This window comes from Gekko japonicus, unplaced genomic scaffold (genome assembly GCF_001447785.1).
Source record: "Gekko japonicus isolate JY-2015 unplaced genomic scaffold, Gekko_japonicus_V1.1 scaffold1982, whole genome shotgun sequence".
In the NCBI taxonomy this organism is placed as follows: domain Eukaryota; kingdom Metazoa; phylum Chordata; class Lepidosauria; order Squamata; family Gekkonidae; genus Gekko; species Gekko japonicus.
Window position 1 is genome coordinate 121,433 of NW_015176035.1, and position 19,846 is coordinate 141,278.

Sequence of the window (19,846 nt, forward strand, 5' to 3'; positions counted from 1 at the left end):
ATTTCCATCCTGTCTCCCAACCCCAGTGCTGCGTAAAACCTTTGCGGGTAGGAAAAACGTAGAGTACGCAGGGGTCCCAACCAACCGACGATTACCCTGAATGTCGTGCGACAGCAATATCGGAGTCGTCCCACTGATTTCAGTAGTGGCTTCCTTTTTTGAGAGAGAGCTGTTAGTTTTGTGAATTTTATCCTTTTAGAGTTTCCTGGAGAGAGCCCTTCCCAGCGTTCTTTTCATAAAATGGCATCAGCTGTCTTTCTCGCAAGTAACTTCGAAGTGTATTTGGACAGGGCAGTTACCTCCGAGTGACATTTTATTTTTATTTTTTTGTTTCTGCTGAATACATGAGTGTCAGTGGGGGAAAATGTATCTCAGAGGTGGGGATGCAGAATCATGCCTTCGTGTCCTCGCTAGCAAGTTCAGAGGAGCTGGACCCTGTTCACAGGCAGAGAGGAACCAAATTAAGGATCTGCGCAAGCGCTAAGAGATGTCGGAAAAGGAATGATTTCTCCCTTGAAAGTTTGGCTTCAACTTGGTTTTCGTGGTTGCTGCTTTCAGAGGAAGAATTGTGGGTCTTCTCTAAAGAGGCTTGCCAGCTGAGGCAATATTCTCCCCAACACTACAATTCCCAGGGTTCCTTAAGGGAAGTCAGGATAATTTGAAAACTACTCTCAAAATTAATTTAAAACGGAGAGTGGGCATACCCAGAAGGGCTTAGAAAAGAAGTGAGGGCCTAGACTATGTTGAACTAATGTAGTGTTCGATCAGCTGCTACTCTTCAGGTGCTATAGAAGTCTTGGAAATCCAGCAGGCTGAGACCCACTCCAGAAAGGGTACAGGATAAGCTAAACTGTTCACAGGCATCTGTGTGGTTAGTTCCTTAACCCAAAGATGCTAACATGGGCAGATAATAGTAGTATTATAGCAGATAATAGCGGTATCTAGTTCGGCAAAGGTAGCCAGGTTATCTGCTGGTTACCGCGCTTTGGAAAACAGCTGCACAACTTCTCCCGCTGCTATTTAATGGTGCAGGATCCCTGCTGAGACTGGCTTTTGACATCTCCAGCAATGAGTCATCCCATGTACATATACAGTATTTATATATTGCTGTCTAGCTCCTCGTGCAAATACGTTAATTCTGCATTTGTTTCTCGTAGGTATATATCAAGGGGTTTTGTTGTAAACATAATGCCGTTTTTGTCTTCTTCTTTTTTGAAAAACATGGTATCGTTTCCACCATGTTCATGCATATTTATGCATCACTGTGTTTACGAGCCAGCCTGAGTGCTCCCTTTAGCGCTAGACATGAGCCAGGAGAGCTGGGATTCGCTTTTTGTGCCCATATTTATTATCGTAGCCGAATGTTTGGTCCTGTGCTACATTTGGCCGAATGTAGTGGGAAGTGTATTCATGTCAAGGTAACGTTGGGAAATTGCCTGACAAACTTGTGTACTTCTTGAATGCAGGAGATTGGTTGGGAATTCACCTATGAGCACTGCTTCTGTTCAAAAAGTGCATTTCCACATAGGTGAGTTGCTGGACTAGCATTCTGTGCTTGCAGAAGCATTGTGTATGGATTTTCCACACACACTCAGTCTTCTGCTGTACTGCCTGGCTGGTCCTACTGCACATGTGCAGTGTTGGATAGGGACAGCACACTCCTGTTTGGGGTGTCAGCGGGTGCATAGAATAGTTTACACATACCTTTGGGCAGCCACACAGTTTGTGTAACATTGCTCTAAAGTGAAGTGATCTTCAGGTTCATTTGGGTAGGAAAGAAAGCTTGAGAAAGAGTTTCTGCTACCTGGCAAGGAAAACCAGCATCTCTATATAATTTTTTAAACTGTTTTTAACTGTTGAGTGTGGGGGGAGTCCCTTCCCTTAAAAAAAACACACTAGAAATTGTGCTCAGTTTCTGTTGGCAATCTTAACCCCTCGCAAAGTTCTCCATTCCGAAGGGTCCTGGAGTTTCATGGATTCTCATGGGAGCGTCCAAGATTTGAGGGGGAAAGTAACTTCATGGCACACTTGAAAAAAGTGACTTGAACAAACTTGTGTAAGGGTGGGGGGGTGGCACATGGGAGAGCCAGAAATAATGTCAGCTCCCTGCTTCCTGGAAACGGGAAGGATGTATACAGATAAATAAAGAACTTAAGAATGGTGCTTTGGTTTCCTCTGTGTTCATCGCCCTCTTTTTGTTTTCTTTCTGAATGTCCTTCGCAAGAAGATTTCACCTGGAGTTGCTTGAAATGGGCATGAAAACCAGCTGACCCCTACCATTCTCTCAGCCTGCGCTGCCACCAGTTGGAACTAAAGAGACACCCGCTTAATGAAGTGGAGTGGATTTGGGCCACCTTCTGGTGGATTTGGACCACCTTTCTTTCCTGTCCCTGAGTATCCTATGCATCCGCCAGATAGATTTAGTTTAGCACTGTCACCGAAAATTTTAACTGGTGACGAATACGAATGTATATAGAATGGAACAACTCACACTTGTAGGTGAACTGAACTTTGCTACCAGGTTTGATAACCTCATTTCTAGGGGCATTGAATGGATGCATTGGCCCTGTTCCTTCTCTCAGAAGAAACCTGTTTGAAACAAAAAGGTAGTGGATTAAATCCAGAATGGAACTTTTCCTGCCTCCTTCCCACCGCAGCCCACAGAGCTTCACAAATGGCTGCTCCGGGGATAGGGGACCCTGAGGAATGACCAAAGGGGTGGGAAGGGGGAATATGCATAAATCGTCAGTTTAGTCTGGATCCAACCCAGTAGTTGGACCATTTCATATGGCAAGACCTTTTGGTAAATGGTGACAAGTTGTACTCTAATCTGGGAGAACTGGGTTTGATTCCCCACTCCTCCACATGCAGCTGCTGGTGTGACCTTCAGTTAGTCATAGTTCTCTCACAAGCAGTTCTCGAAAGAGCTCTCTCAGCCCCACCTACCTCACAGGGTGTCTGTTGTGGGGAGGGGAGGGAAAAGGAGCTTGTAAGCCGCTCAGATTCCTTTGGGTAGTGAAGGGCCATGGGGTATAAATCCAACCTCCTCCTCCTCCTATTTGTTTAAAATGCAGCGCTGAGACCGGTGTCGGCACAGTACGGCATCTGCCCAACTCCACATCGCTGAGCAGCGGTTCTTGGTCCATGCAAACCCACTGGGAAATGGGAGATCCTCCTCCAAGGGGTCTTGGGGACATGATCTCATTTCCTGAAGGGTGTGTGTGTGTGTTGGGGCGGACAACACCCTGGGGGCTCCGGGCCTGCATCCGGAGCAGTCTGACCACAAGCTTGATGTGGAGGGTCCCTAGCTCTTCCAGTTGAACGCGTGTTTCTCTCAAGGAGCCTTTTGTCAGTAAATTAGATGGGGAAGTCCAAGGGGGTCCGCCAGCGCCATAAAGACGTCTGTGTAAATAATTCCCGACTACACACTATTGTGGGATTTCCAGGCTCTTCTTTCCTTGCCGTAAACATCAGTCATTGGCCAAGGAAGCCAAAGTAGCTAGAAAAAGAGCATGGGAACTTGTTTCCGATGAAGGAGCGGTTTGGTAGGAAATTGTTTTATGGTTCTCGTGCGGCATGCTGTGTTTTCCAGTCGCAGGCCCGACTTGGGGCTCAGTTTCACAGCAACGGTGCCCCTATTGCGTTCTCCTGGCATACGTACACTTGGGCCTTTGCTCGTCAGACCCCAACATTAGCCCACCAGCATAATGCCAGCCTGGCCGATGGTTTTCTTTTCTTTTTTTTGAGCCCCTGGAGGGGATTTTTGATTATTTTTTTACCACTACAAAAACTACAACAGAAGAAAAGGGAGGGGAAACTACATATACGGGCAGGGGTCATTTCGGGGGGGAACGCGAGGAAACACAGTTCCCCCGGGTGAGGTGCAGGGGGCGGGGCACATGACGAAGCCCCGCCCCCTGCCTCTGGCCGGCCCGCTTCCGGCCCTCATTCAGCCAGGAGGAGGCAGGAGAAGAGGGAGGGTAAGTTGCTTCCTCCACGCCTCTCCCCACCCCTGCCTGCCTGGGGCCAGGGAGGGCCTTCGCGGGGCTTCCTCGCACTCCCGCTGGCCTTGCAGGTCCACCGCCGGGCCCCTGATGTCAGGGGTGTGGCATATGCTAATGAGTTATGCTAATGAGTTCCCCTAGCACTTTTTCTACGAAATGACCCCTGTATATGGGACAAAGTAAAGAACCCACTCCCAACTAAAAGCCCAAGAGAGGAGATCCTCCGACTAGCTTAGTTGCATCAAGTCTTCCCATCATTGATCCCTTTATAAACTGAGTCAAACATTTATAGGTAACACTTTTCTTTTAAAGCTTAAATTTAACTGTCTAGAAACAGTAGATGGTTTTCTGATGTGCCTCTATCACACAGGGAGGAATTGTAACCCAGCGACAGAACACGAGCTTTGCATGCAGATGGTCCCCGGCCAAGGAGGCAGTAAGTCCACTTGAAGGTTCTCCATAAGCAGATTTCGGGAAGACAGTTCTCTGCCACCCGCTTTGGAGAGCCCTAAACGGATCTGGTTCTGCTCAGTGCTTGGCCGGGACACCTGGAAACACCTCAGCGATACGGCCACAATGGAAGAAAGGCAGGATTTGAATGGGATAAAGAAATGGAATGCTTTGGCCGTTGGCCGAGTGGCTGCAGCGACATGGAATGCTGATAAACATTCTGGCTTCTGAGGAGTGCAACGGCACCAGGTCTAAGGTCTGGAAGGGGCAGCACTGAATCATGTCAGAAGGTAATCCGAGGCCGGGGGGGGGATGCAGAGATGATCGGTCATTAGGCTGAAAGTGTGAATGAGGTAAGTTGTGTCACTAGTGCACTTAGGTGCAGGGTGTGAGTTAACTGGGAACTGGCAACAGAGATAGATTCATGGAGGATAAGTCTATCAATGCTAGCCATGGTGACTGAGCGGAACCTCCACATTCAGAGGCACTAATTCTCTGAATCCCAGAGCCAGGAGGCAACATCAGGGAAACGCCTTGGCCTCTGTGCCCTCTTATCGGCCCTCCAGAGGAACTGGTTGGCCACTGTGTGAGACAGGATGCTGCACTATACTGGTCAGATCCAGCAGGGCTCTTCTGATGTTCTTAAGAAGGCCTCAGCCTCTCTGCCCTGCTGTTGGTCCTCCGGATGAACTGGTTGGCCGCTATGTGAGACGGGATGCTGGACTAGATGGACCACTGGTCTCATCCAACAGGGCTCTTCTTAGGTTCTTAGGAAGGCCTCGGCCTCTCTGCCCTGTTGTTGGTCCTCCAGGGGAACTGGCTGGCCACTGTGTGAGACAGGATGCTGGACGAGATGGACCACTGGTCTGATCCAGCAGGGCTCTTCTGATGTTCCTATGAAGGCCTCGGCCTCCATGCCCTGTTGTTGGCCCCCCAGAGGAACCGGTTGGCCCCTGTGTGAGACAGGATGCTGGACTAGAGGGACCGCTGGTCTGATCTAGCAGGGCTTTTCTGATGTTTTTGTGAAGGCCTCGGCCTCTCTGCCCTGTTGTTGGCCGTCTAGAGGAACCGGTTGGCCACTGTGTGAGACAGGAGGCTGGACGAGATGGACCACTGGTCTGATCCAGCAGGGCTCTTCTGATGTTCTTAAACCAGGAAAAATCTGTGACCCTGCATCTCTCCAGTCGTTTGGTATTAATCCTATGCACCGCCGCTTGGCTGTTCAGCATGAGACATTAATGCAATAATAGGAAGTTGACGCATTAACTCCTTGCCGAGCTGCTGCGCCGATTCCGTCCTTATCTCAAGGCTAGGAAGATGCGTCTGTGAATAGCAAGCGTGCTTTTTTTTCACACTGCAAAACACACAAGCTCACGTCCCGTTCCTTTCAGGAGCAAAGAATCCTCCCCCCTGCCAAGGTTTCAGGAGCCAGCTGGCGTGCTGCTCTAGGGGCCTTGAATCATGCCAACGCTGTAATTGAGTGGCGCACAGCAGGTGCTCGGCGTGGTTGAAGATCTCTGCCGGTTGCGGGGCTCTTTTGCCTTGTGGGTGGGTGTCGAAGGCAGCTTGTTTTGCTAATATCTCCCAGCTGGCTCTCTCTGTGCGAGTCATCTCAGACACGGGAGGCAGAGGCCTGCTTTGCGACTGCTGAGAAGTGACGCCAGTCTACAGGTGGTTAAATACTCTTGCGCTTTGAGTGCTCGGCCTTAGAAAGCATTCATTTTTGCCCTTTTGGGGGGGCAGGGGAATAGTGATGTTGCAAGGCTCATACATAAAACTTTTTCCCCCCAGATCTCAAAATGGCCACTTGCCTCCCAATGTGAATTTTTCTATTAATGCTATTTAAAATACAACCTGCTTTTTAGAAGAAGAGGAGATTGGATTTATACCCTGCCCTTCGCTCGGAGTCTCTTACAAACTCCTTTCCCTTCCCCTCCCCACAACAGACACCCTGGGAGTGAGGTGGGGCTCAGAGCTCTTTCCAGAACTGTCCTTGAGAGAACAGCTTCGACAGAACTATGGCTTGCCCAAGGTCATCCAGCCAGGTGCAAGTGGAGGACTGGGGAATCAGACCCGGTTCTCCCAGATTAGACTCCGCGCACTTAATCACGACACCAAACTTTTAGATCCAGGAGTCCCCACTGCCGCTTCCATAAAACTAAAAATCTGCACAATACTAACTATAGCTGCTGAGCCCTAGTGGCTAAGTGAATGCATTGATTTATTTAATATATTTTTTTAAAGGATGAAATGGAGGGGTGGAGAACGATGTGAGCTGCTTCGGATTCCTCTTGGTGAGAAAAGTGGGATATAAATAAAGTAAATAAATAAATGTAACTCGGCATGGGCACGAACCGCATTTTTGCAGTTTGGTTCGTGGCTGAACCACAAACTGAACCATGAACCTATATGTGCTTTCCGTTTCCTGCAGCTTTTCATGGGGTTTCCAAACAGCTGAGCGACGGTGTTTGTTCTAAATGGTTGGAAGCCATTTAGACCCTGCTTTCTGCTCCCTGCGAAAAGCCGCAGGAAGCAGAAAGGAGGGTTTAAATAGCTCCAAGCCATTTAAACTAAACAGCTGAGCTGTTTTTCATGAACGGCAGAAAGCAGGGGTTTCTGCTTTTCGCAAACTGCAATGAACTGACACAAACGGCACCAAAATTTGTGGACGTCCGTGGCGGTTCTTCAGTTCGCGAACATCGCTTCGTGAACCATGAACCGGCCAAAATTTGTGACGAACCTTAGTTTGTCAGCCAGTTTGTGCCCGTCCCTAGTTGACACTTCTATTCTTCATTTGTTATCACTAATGCAGATTAACATTTATTACCTTGTATATAAAGCAGGGGGGAAGCATCTTTTTACTACTTTGATAATGAGGACATATTAACTCCCCCTTCTATTCTTAATATTAACAAAGGTTTGCTGCTATACTACTGTTAAATGCATTCTAAGTTGCCAACCAAGATGAGTTAAATGCATTCTAAGTTGCCAAACCAACAATAAAACTTTCTTCAAATACATTAGAAACAGGAAACCAGCCAGGGAGGCAGTGGGGCCCTTGGACGACCAAGGGGTAAAAGGAGTATTGAAGGATGATAGGGAAATGGCTGAGAAGCTAAATGCATTTTTTGCCTCCGTCTTCACTGTGGAAGATGAGAAGTGCTTGCCCACTCCAGAACCACTGATTTCAGGAGGGGTGTTGGAAGACCTGAGTCAGATTGAGGTGACGAGAGAGGAGGTCCTAAAACTGATAGACAACTTAAAAACTGAAAAATCACCAGGCCCAGATGGCATACATCCGAGAGTTCTGAAAGAACTCAAATGTGAACTTGTAGATCTCCTGACAAAGATATGTAATCTTTCCTTAAAATCTGCCTCCATTCCTGAGGATTGGAAGGTAGCTAATGTCACTCCCATCTTTAAAAAGGGTTCCAGAGGAGATCCGGGAAATTACAGGCCAGTCAGTCTGACGTCGATACCGGGTAAATTGGTGGAAACCATTATTAAGGAAAGAATTAGTAGGCACATAGATGAACAAAACCTATTGAGGCAGACTCAGCACGGTTTCTGTAAGGGAAGATCTTGTCTCACTAACCTGTTAGTGTTCTTTGAGGGGGTGAACAAACATGTGGACAAGGGGGATCCAATAGATATTATTTACCTTGACTTCCAGAAAGCTTTTGATAAAGTTCCTCATCAAAGGCTCCTAAGTAAGCTCAAAAATCATGGGATAGAAGGACAAGTCCTTTTATGGATCAAAAACTGGCTAGTTCATAGAAAACAGAGAGTGAGTGTAGGTGGGCAATTTTCTCAGTGGAGGGTGGTAAGCAGTGGGGTACCGCAGGGATCAGTACTTGGTCCACTGCTTTTTAACTTGTTCATTAATGATTTGGAGATGGGAGTAAGCAGTGAAGTGGCTAAATTTGCGGATGATACAAAGTTGTTCAGGGTGGTGAAAACCAGTGAGGATTGTGAGGCACTCCAAGGGGATCTGTCAAGGATGGGCGAGTGGGCGTCAACATGGCAAATGGGGTTCAATGTGGCCAAGTGCAAGGTGATGCACATTGGAGCCAAAAATCCTAAATATAAATACACATTGATGGGGTCTGAACTGGCAGAGACTGAGCAAGAGAGAGATCTTGGAGTTGTAGTGGATAACTCACTGAAAATGTCGAGACAGTGTGTGACTGCAATAAAGAAGGCCAATGCTATGCTGGGGATTATTAGGAAGGGTATTGAAAACAGATCAGCCAATATAATAATGCCCCTATATAAATCAATGGTGAGACCTCATTTGGAATACTGTGTGCAGTTCTGGGCACCACACCTTAAAAAGGATATTATAGCTTTGGAAAAAGTGCAGAAAAGGGCAACTCGAATGATAAAAGGGTTGGAACACTTTCCCTATGAGGAAAGGTTAAAGCGCTTAGGGCTCTTTAGCTTGGAGAAAAGACGACTGAGGGGTGACATGATCGAGGTTTATAAGATTATGCATGGGAAAGAGCAGGTAAAGAAAGAGGTACTTTTCTCCTCTGTCTTCTTGGTGCTTGGGGGGGGGGGTCAACAGTGGGAGGGCTTCTAATGTCCTGGCCCCACTGCTGGACCTCCTGATGGCACTGGTATTTCTGGCCACAGAGTGTTGGACTGGATGGGCCTTTGGCCTGATCCAACATTGGCGTCTCTTATGTTCTTATGTTCTTATGAGTGAGACTGAAAAATAAAGGAGGGGGGATTAGAAGTTGGGTAGAATAATAGTAGATCATGAAAGGAGCAAAACAAAATGAAGGAGGAGAACAGTGTGGGAAAGAGAGGACTGTAGGAAAAAACAAGAAAAGGTTGGGTTTTTGTTTTTTTGTTTTTTAAATTGCTTCCACACACTAATAAGGCTGCCCCTCTGCAAGATCTGGCTGTGCAGGAGCTGGGTGAAACTTCAGGAAGAGGGAAACCATAGATAATGACCTAGTTAGGAGGCTGCAGCCTGCCACTGATTGCAGCTTGTTCTAGCGGGTCTTGCCTTGCTCCAACACTGGCTTGGCTGATGGGCTTAGCAGGATCTGAGAAGTAAGGGCTTAGCCTCCTAGTAAACACAGCTGCGGTGGCTCAAGTGGTTAAGACGCTGAACTGCAGGCTGTGGAAGGTCAGTAGTTCAGCAATTCGAGACCCGGGTGCCGCATGACGGAGTGAGCGCCCGTCTCTAGTTCCAGCTCCTGCCAGCCTAGCAGTTTGAAAGCAAGAAATTGCAAGTAGATAAATAGGTACCACTTCGGTGGGAAGGTAACAGCGTTCCGTACACCTTGGTGTTTAGTCATGCCGGCCACATGACCATGGAAACGTCTTCGGACAGCGCTGGCTCTTCAGCTTGGAAACGGAGATGAGCACCGCATCCCTAGAGTCAGATTCGACTGGCTTTCGAGGAAGGGAACCTTTACCTTTAAACACTGCATAAAGGCATAGATAGCAGGGTCAGATGCTGCTCTTTGCTGTGCTCTGCCTTCCCTGCAGTCAGAACTGCATTAGGTTTCCCTTGCTTGAAAGCCAGTTGAATCTGACTCTAGGGATGCGGTGCTCATCTCCGTTTCCAAGCTGAAGAGCCAGCGCTGTCCAAACACATTTCCATGGTCATGTGGCTAGCATGCCTAGATGCCAAGGCGCACAGAACGCTGTTACCTTTCCACCGAAGTGGTACCTATTTATCTACGTGCAATTTTTTGCATTCGAACTTCTAGGTTGGCAGCAGCTGGGACCAGAGACGGGAGCTCACTCCATCATGCGGCACTTGGGTCTCGAACTGCTGAACTACCGACCATCCGGTCCGCAGTTCAGCATCTTCACCACTTGAGCCACCACAGCCCCTAACTGCATTAGAACTGCATTAGGAATTTTTTTAGAAAATGCATTCCGTGAATACACCATGACACTGACGTCAGGGGCCCTCCAGCTGACCGGAGCCCCCCTCCGAATTTTGACCCTCCAGTCTCCCCTCCCACCTTGGCAGTCCTGGTCACGGATTTCTTACTCTCCCATCTCTTTTGATACCAAGAAGCAATCTGCTTGCTATGACTTTCGTCTTGTGTAATGGCACAGTTTTTTAAAGGCATCTGCCGTCTTACGCGAGGCATCTTTTTTTGCTGACCGAAAGGTTTGCGATCGATCAGATTCCTTCTCTAAATGGTGTCGTCCCCAAAGTGTCACAGCAGGATTTTCCTGACGGTTTTGAAGAACTGGAGGGGACCTTTCGGGCCTGCCCTTTGATAACTTGGCTTCTCTTCATTTGTAACCGAGAATGTGTCAGCCTGCCGTCCCAGGAGTATCCCTCCACTCAACTTGTCATATCCGGTCCAACTGGCATCAGCAGTCCGTTAAGGGCTGTCATTGCCTGGTGAGTCATAGCAGATGTTCACAGATAAAGAAGGACGTGCCGTTGCTACCCTGAGGCTTTGCGAATGCTTCTCCTGTGTCAGGATAATTGCGTGGCAGCCAGCAGTCTCAACCGTGAGAGATAACTTCGTTCGGGATTCATCACAGGTACATTTTGCTCTCTACCGCTGTGACCTGTCATCTCGTCGTTACCGTTCAAGGTTACCTCTCTTTTCTCGGCATGATTCGGTCCAATTTGCAAGCCCGGGCAGGCTAAGGGTAGCTCCCTCACTGCTTGGTTTGCAAGCTGTTCTAAAGAATGAAAACTATGACACCGCACTGGTGCTGCTCTTGTCAGGTGAACGTAATGCCTCTTCCACTAGGGCCAGAGGAAAGGACCTCCACTGGTGGAGCCGACCTGCAGGATCCAACTGTCTTGACTTACGCACGTAAGTGCCGTCAAGTCGCAACTGACTTGTGGCGACCCCAGCAAGGGGCATCGAAGGCAAGTGAGAAACAAAGGTGGCTTGCCATTGCTTTCCCCTGCCGAGTCTTCCTTGGTGGTCTCCCGTCAAAGTACTGACCCTGCTTAGCTTCCAAGATTTGGTGAGACTGGCCAAGACCGTACCATTCCACACCATTTATTGCATTTGCACTGGATGACAGAGCCGGACCAAAATTATTCTCCCACATGTGGAATCCGTATCACAGCAGTTGAGAACTAACCTCTGCTGTCGAGATCTCTTCAGTGCCATGGCCTTCCTCTGCAGAGCCTTCCTTGGTGGTCTCCCATCCAAGAACCACCTCTGCTTCGCTTCCTGGATCTGACAGAATGGGGCTACGCCATGTCGCTTTCTCTCCCAACCTTCTGACTTACTTGGTAATGACTGCAATCTATCCTCTAGGGCACCGAGTAGATAAGCATATGGAGCAGAGGTCCATCACTGGCTATTAGCTACAAGGTATAGATAGGGACTCTGGGGCAAGTGATGCTCTGTCTTCTTGGTGCTTGGGGGGGGGGTCAACAGTGGGAGGGCTTCTAGTGTCCTGGCCCCACTGCTGGACCTCCTGAGGGCACCTGGTATTTCTGGCCACTGTGTGACACAGAGTGTTGGACTGGATGGGCCTTTGGCCAGATCCAACATTGGCGTCTCTTATGTTCTTATATGGAGCAGAGGTCCCTCAGTGGCTATTAGCCACAAGGTATAGATACGAACTTTCGGTCTGGGGCAAGGGATGCTCTGTCTTCTTGGTGCTTGGGGGGGGGGGTCAACAGTGGGAGGGCTTCTAATGTCCTGGCCCCACTGGTGGACCTCCTGATGGCACTGGTATTTCTGGCCACTGTGTGATACAGAGTGTTGGACTGGATGGGCCTTTGGCCTGATCCAACACTGGCGTCTCTTATGTTCTTATAAATCCCCCCAAAGCATCTTCTGATGATTACTTTTGCGGCAACAAAGTGGAACTGAGCGCTGGCCATTCCACAGCGGGTCTCTTTGTCCATGATCACTGGCCTGTGTCTCCCCTGCAAGGGGGGGGGGGGTTGAGAGGCTTTATTTGAAGAAGGTTTCTAAACATATGATTGTTTGGCTGACAGCTTTTGACAGGGTTCCCCATGATGTTCTGATAGGTAAACTAGAGGACTGTGGACAGGACTCTAGGATAGTTAGGTGGATAGGGAACTGGTTGGAGAACGACACTCAAAGAGTAGCTGTCAGTGGCGTCTCATCTGAATGGAAGGAGATGTCCTGTGGAGCAGTGTTCCCTCTAAGCTGAGTTAGTGTGAGTGAGCTCACAGTTTTTTAGCCTCCGGCTCACACATTTTGATCTTAGCTCAGGAAGGATGGCTCCAGCGCAAACTAATTTATGCAGCAGCCAAATGGCTCGCTCTCAACTTTAATGCCAGTAGCTCACAAAGTAGAATTTTTGCTCACAAGACTCCACAGCTTAGAGGGAACATTGCTGTGGAGTGCCACGGGGCTCAGTTCTGGGCCCGGTACTTCTCAACGTTTTTATCAATGATCTGGATGAGGGTGTGGAGGGGCTACTCATTAAATTTGCAGATGACAGCGAACACACCAGAAGAGATAGAATCCAACGAGATCTGAACAGGCTGGGAAAGTGGGGAGATGTGACCGAGATGCATTTTACCAAGGATGAGTGGCGCGTTCGACATCTGGGTAACAAAAATGAGGAGCACGCATACTGGATGGGGGATACATTTCTGGGTGGCAGTGTGTCTGGACAAGATCTTGGGGTACGGGTGGATCGTGAGTTAAACGTGAGCAGCCAGTGTGATGCGATCTTGGGGTGTATCAACAGAGGCATAACATCCAGATTGCAAGGTATCATGGTCCTCCTGTACGCTGCATTGCTCAGGCCGCACCTGGAGTCTTGTGTGCAGTCCCTCACTTCACAAAGGATGTGGACAGAGTGGAGCGGGTGCAGAGGAGAGCGACGAGGATGATCAGGGGCCTGGAGACCAAGCCCTGTGAGGAAAGGCTGGGGGACTTGGGAGTGTTCAGTTTGGAGAAGAGGAGGTGGAGGGGGAACAGAATGGCTCTCTTGAAGTACCCGAAGGGCTGTCCCTTAGAGGAGGGTAGGGAGCTGTTACTGTCGGCAGCAGAGGAGAGGACCCGCAAGAACGGGACGGCTTCAAAAGGGAATTAGATAAGCATATGGAGCAGAGGTCCATCAGTGGCTATTAGCCACAAGGTATAGATAGGGACTCTGGGGCAAGTGATGCTCTGTCATCTTGGTGCTTGGGGGGGTCAACAGTGGGAGGGCTTTTAATGTCCTGGCCCCACTGGTGGACCTCCTGATGGCACTGGTATTTCTGGCCACTGTGTGATACAGAATGTTGGACTGGATGGGCCTTTGGCCTGATCCAACATTGGCATCTCTTATGTTCTTAAGAAGGGGTTTAAATTAAGGGTGGGAAGATACCGGCTGGATATTAGGAAAAACTTTTTTTATAGTAAGAGTTGTGCACAGGGGTCATTTCCTGCAGGAGCGCACAGAAGCGGAGCTCCAGCAGTAAAGAGCCCGGGGGCGGGCACATGCAACAAGCCCCGCCCCCTGCTCCCGGCAGCCCTCAGTCAGATCAAGAAGCAGCCAGGTAAGTTGCAGAGCTCCCCCCAGTCCAAAACAGTCCAGTGGCACCTTCAAGTTTTATTCAGGTACAAGCTCTCCCTCCTCTGTGAGGACAGATTTGCATGTTCCCCCCCCCCCACTAGCTAGCAATCCAAAAAAGTCCAGTGGAGTCTGAGCGGTGGGGGTTGCCATCTGACACACTTCCGGTGATGTCAGGGGGTGTGGCATATGCAAATAAGTTATGCTAATGAGTTATGCTAATGAGCCCCTGCACCTCTTTTTCTACAAAATGACCCCTGGTTGTGCAACAGTGGAATGGGCTGCCTGGGGAGGTGGTGAGCTCCCCCTCCCTGGCCGTCTTGAAGCAGCGGCTGGACAAACCCTTGTCAGGGATGCTCTAGGCTGATCCTGCACTGAGCTGGGGGTTGGATGAGATGTCCTGCATGGCTCCTTCCGACTCTGTGATTCTACGGGTGAAAAATACAGCAGCCAGGTGGGCTATTCTGTTACTTTATAGAAACACAATAAACCGTTTCATCCTTCAGGGAAAAACGTAGCACTACAAAAATCGTCAGTCTATACAACACAAGCCAATCCCCAACCCAGATGCCCCCGGCCTTGAAACAGCTACAGGGAAGCCACGGGTGCCTAAAGGGCAACTTCGGACCTTTCCAAAGGAGGGCGGACGAATATTTCGCGCTACTAGGAAAACGAAGGTGCTAATCTTTGTTAGGCGTAGCCACGTTCTCCCCTCGCCAAGGGATTCTGCACCTCTTATGCGTGGCCTGCTCCACCCAAGAGATGTTCCAAGCAGATCAGGACCTGTGTTCCAGGAGAGACTAATCCACCCTGGGCCATCAGGAATGGAGAAGTTTCGTGCAGATTTTTCGTGGAGGGGGACAGACCGGAGGGGGACAACTACGAGCGAGGCAGCTGGGGAAAGGTGTAGCGGCCCCACTACGGGTTTGTCTTTTTCTGTCCCGACGGGATGGGAGGGAGCACGGCTTTGGTGTTGGACCCCGGCCGGATGGTGACTTGGGGAAGGCGAGGGGAGGCAGTCTTGGATTTCGGTGGCTTCTTCTCTTTGATGACGGGAGGAACGTCCAGCTCTGAAAGAGAGAAAAATGAAATCCAGGCTTAGTTCTGAAAGGAGGAGTGTGAACCCCCTACAGAGAGGAGTGCTTTAAGGCCGCCTCCTACCTGGCAGACTTACTATCTAATCCTGTCAGAGAGTAATCATGTTGGTCTGCAGTAGAAGAGCTGGATTTGAGTCCAGTAGCACCTTAGGGACCAACAAGATTTTGGAGTTTTCGAATCTGATGAAGGGAGCTTGACTCTCAAAACCTCATGCTCCGGAAATCTTCTTGGTCTCTAAGATGCTGCTGGACCCATTAGCTGATAGACTATCCTGCCATGTGAGTTGCAGATATGGGACTAGAAACGTGTCCAGCTTCTAATCTGCATGTAATCCCTTTTTTGGGGAAAAGTTCAATTGTGAAACTATCAGCATCCATCCAAACGTCTCTAAGTCACAATAATTATAAGCAGGGTGTGGGGAGGGGAAGGGAAAGGAGTTTGTAAGCCACTCTGAGACTCCATTGGGTAGTGGCGGGGTATAAAATCCAATCTCTTCTTCTTCTCTGAATTAAAATGCAGTGACGGCATTTCCAAACTGACCCCACCGTTCTATAAAAAAGTTACATCCGTCGTCGCCTGAAAGAGCCTGTAGCCCACCCGACCCTGCGGATCTTATCATTCATTCTTACCTTTTCCATCCACGTGTTCGCCATCGGCCACGTCGCCTGGTGAAACACTGAGGACTGTCTTGCCGGACGAACTGCTGGATGAAAACACTACGCCCGATGAGCCGTGGGATACCCGAGCTGGAGATCGTGAGTCTTTGGTGCTAAAAAATGGAACACATGGCTCTATTAACAAAAAATATTTTTTCTAAAGGAAAAGCCCACCACATACTCTGCTAAGTCTGGTTATTTTCAAATGTGAAAGCCAGTGAGCGGGGCTGTGACTCAGTGGTTAGCCAAACAACTGTAATCAGAATTGACCTTGTTAATATCTGGATACTGACTGGCTGAAATAGTTGGGTTCAGTCTTCATTGGCACAAGTGATTTTTATCTGCATAATGGTAGATATTTCTAAATCTTGTTGGCGTTCTTTGGTATTACAGCATCCAGAACCAGACAGAAGAAAAAGAGAGAAGGACAGATTGGGTTTATACCCCGCTCTTCACTACCCGAAGGAGTCTCGGAGCGGCTTACAATCCCTTTTCCCTTCCCCTCCCCACAACAGACACCCTGTGAGGTAAAATAATAATAATAAGAGATTGGATTTATACCCCGCCCTTCACTACCCAAAGGAGTCTCAGAGCGGCTTACAAACTTCTTTCCCTTCCCCTCCCCACAACAGACACCCTGTGAGGTAAAATAATAATAATAAGAGATTGGATTTATACCCCACCCTTCACTATTCACAGGAGTCTCAGAGCGGCTTACAATCTCCTTTCCCTTCCCTTCCCCACAACAGACACCCTGTGAGGTAGGGCCTGTAAAACGGAGCTCTTCCACCACGCCTCCGCAGGGCCTGTAAAACGGAGCTCTTCCACCAGGCCTTCGATTAGGAGCCACCACTAGCACCAACACATGGATAGCATCTGAACTGCTAACAACTGAACAGTCATATATTTTTCCATATCTTCCTAACACTGTGACCCTCAGTTTTTGTACTAACAGCCAGGGGAGGCCCGGAGATCTCCTGGGATTATAGCTAAACTCCAGGCTACAGAGATCCGTGGTCCTGGAGAAAAATGGCCACTTTGGAAACTGGACTACATTTATTTGTTTGTTTGTTCGATTTATACCCCGCTCTCCCCGCCAAGGCGAGCTCAGGGCGGCTTACATGAAACATACGGCATTAGGTCCCACTGAAGTCCTTCCCCTCCCTAAAACCCGCCCTCCCCAGGTTCCACCCGCCCCAAATCTCCAGGAATTTCTCTAAACCGGCTAACCCTATTCACAGGGAAGTTCGTCACCTTCAAGGGCAGGCCCAGCCACTGCTAAGCAGTTTGCTTTGCTTGTTCTGCCTGGCTCATGCCTGATTTCCCACGAGGTCATTAAGAGCGTTAAACGCAAACGTTTGTAGAGTTAAAACGTCTTAATGTGGCACGGTGGAAAGGCACATACATTATCCCCCTCCCCATAAACACACACAAAGGAGTGTGAGAACATCACAGTTCTTCACAGCCTCCTCTTGACGCAAGCGTCAACTCTTTAACAGAGCTGATGGCTGACACCTAATCCTCCCCCCACCACCACCCCGCAGCCGATTAACACTCCGGCTCAGCTGCACCTTTCTGTTCTTTCCAGTGCAAGAACGGCAGATGCAAGTCGGGCTGGTGTGCAAAACTGTCGCAGCTGGCTAATTAAAACCATGCAAACACGGGCAACAAAAGTAATAACTGCTGGCTTCTGGTTTATGCCGACACGCAGGCAGACACATCTCCCAGACGTCCCGGGGATGTAAACTGCACACCAGCATGTGGGAGAGGGTCCGACGGGTCGCAACCCCCCCGGAGCCTTGGTAAAAGGCTCCCAGCCAGGGGGCTTTTGAGGGGCGACCTCTTCGATGGCCGAAAGCCGGATAATTGAGGCGCCCCTCCGCCCCAAGGGTCCTGCCATTGAGTGACTGCATGGTACGAGTGCTGCTGACCGGGACAAGCGTTGGAGATCGGACAAAATAAATGTTGACGAGCGAGGCCGAATGGCCAACAACGAACTGTGAGTCGGGTTGAAGCGAGCATGAAGATATAAAAAGAAGCTTCCCCTCCTAAAGAGCGATGGGAAAGTGAGCGGGGGAGGGGTCCCTCCCAAACGCACAGATGAAACATGGACGAAAGAGGGGGGAGCGGAAACATACGCGACTCTTACCAGAGCGCAGAAAAGCGTTCGGGCAAATATCAGAGACTTTAGCAACTTTTTTGAAAAGTAAACAAATCCAAAAAGATGGCGGGGAAGCAACCAGAGAAAGAAAAGCTGTTGAAACCAAAACTAGGGGGCAGTCCTCGAACGGATGAGGTCACTGAGCTCTCAAAACTCTTGGCTGACTCCCTGTGCCCCTTGCTGGATGAGATCACTGGTATTAAACAACAACTGTCAACAATCGGGCAGAGTTTGGCAGCGCAGCAGATGCAACTGACTCAATCCTTAAAAGCAACAGAGTAAATGGGAGAGAAGGTGAAGGAAATGGACGTCACTACTAAAAAAGTTAAGAAAAAGGTGCAAAAGCTGCAAATGAAGCAAGCTACGGAAGAGTCAAAACTCTTACAGTTACAAATGGATAAAGCAAATTTGGTCCTACGGTTTCAAGGAGTCCCGGAATTTAAAGGAGAGAATCTGAAGCAACGGTTGAGTGAAGCAATAGCCCCAATGACAGATCAACAGTGGAATACCTTTGCAGCGAGATGGATGTGGTCTACAGGTCCTATTCATCGTACATCAAGAAAAATAATCTGCCTGGGGAAATAGTGGTCAGATTCTCGAAGAGACATGTGAGAGATGCTATTTTGAAAACAACTTCGGGAACACCCTTGAAAATTGGGGACAATAATATCAGGATTTTAAAAGACACTCCATTTGAAATAAGGCAGAAGAGAAAGAACTATAAAGAATTAATCCTTTTCTTACAAACAAATGGCATCAGTTACAGATGGTTAATCCCAGAAGGCGTCATTTTCAAGCTCCACGACAAAAAAGAAAAGATTGACTCTGTTTCAAAGCATGTGAATTTCTGCGAACACAGCTTAGGGAACCAGATGAGGGCAAAGGGGAGGAAGAAGAAAGCAAATCTGATGGTGAGTTGGGTTTGGGGTCTTCGGACGTGGATTCCCCCTCTGAAAAAGGGGCGGCTGCCCCCAAAAGCTCATATAAACGGAGGATTAGAAAAGATAAGAATAAATAAGGGCTGAAGGACTCTGATTTGTGCCCGAAAAAATGTTGAAATAACTTGGGGATGCTCTGGGAACTTCTTTAAACAGTTAAAGGGATGGTTAAATGATAATTAATCTAGCATAACCAACTAAATTCATTGTATTATTAGTAGCATTTTGAAAATAGCATCGTGATAAGCTGATGTATTGATCTCCTACTCTTGGGTTTTTAGTTAGTTGTGGGTCTTTTTCTTTTTTCCCTAGATGTAGTTCCCTTCCCCATATTTTCTGTTGTAGTTTTGTAGTCTGCAAAAAAATCAATAAAAACCTCCCCCTAGGGGGATGGGGGAAAAAAGTAATAACTGCTGGGGAATTACACAACTTTAAGGTTGGTGAAAAAGGAACTGCAATTGCTCAGGATTTTCTATTTCTTGGTTCTGTCATCAACCATATATAGGTATAGCACCGTATTATTGGAGGGTTTTATTGTGATTTAAAATGTTTTATTTATTATATACTGTATTGTATTTGCACTTGGCTTTGCCGCATGTGAGCCGCCCTGAGCCTTTGTGAGGGAGGGTGGGATATAAATCAAACTAATAAAATAAATAAATAAATAAAAAACCCAAAAGGGAGACTTGAACCACGAAATCAGGAGGAGGCTGAGGCCAGGAAGGGCAGCCAGGAAGGAGCTAGAAAAGATTCTTATTTATTTATTTATTTTGTATCCTGCCCTCCCTGCTGAGGCAGGCTTGGGGCGACTTACATAAAACATATTAAACACCAGAACACAAAGTTAAACAGAACCACAGCAATACACTTTTAAAACAGAGCGTAAAGTGCTAGTGCTGTTCGCGGGCGACGGCGGGCATTGGCAGCGTCTGACCTTGACATGTTAACAGTGATGATCATTTGAATCTGGTGTCGCAATACAACAATATATTAATGAAGCTTCCGGCTTGAGTCTTTGTTTTGCTCCTAGACTTCCTCAGAAGTAAATTC

At 48.3% G+C, this 19,846-nt stretch overlaps 1 protein-coding gene across 1 annotated transcript in view; it reads right to left on the reverse strand.

The window, feature by feature from the left end:
• Positions 1–14,406: 14,406 nt before the first annotated feature.
• Positions 14,407–19,846, reverse strand: part of LRGUK (leucine-rich repeats and guanylate kinase domain containing) — a 101,955-nt gene continuing 96,515 nt past the window's right edge. Inside the window, exons 19-20 of the mRNA XM_015426628.1 lie at positions 15,671–15,810; positions 14,407–15,013 (exon numbers count right to left, since the gene is read on the reverse strand). Coding sequence (XP_015282114.1) covers positions 14,862–15,013; positions 15,671–15,810 — 292 coding nt within the window. The 3' untranslated portion in view covers positions 14,407–14,861. The remainder of the gene's footprint in view (positions 15,014–15,670; positions 15,811–19,846) is intronic.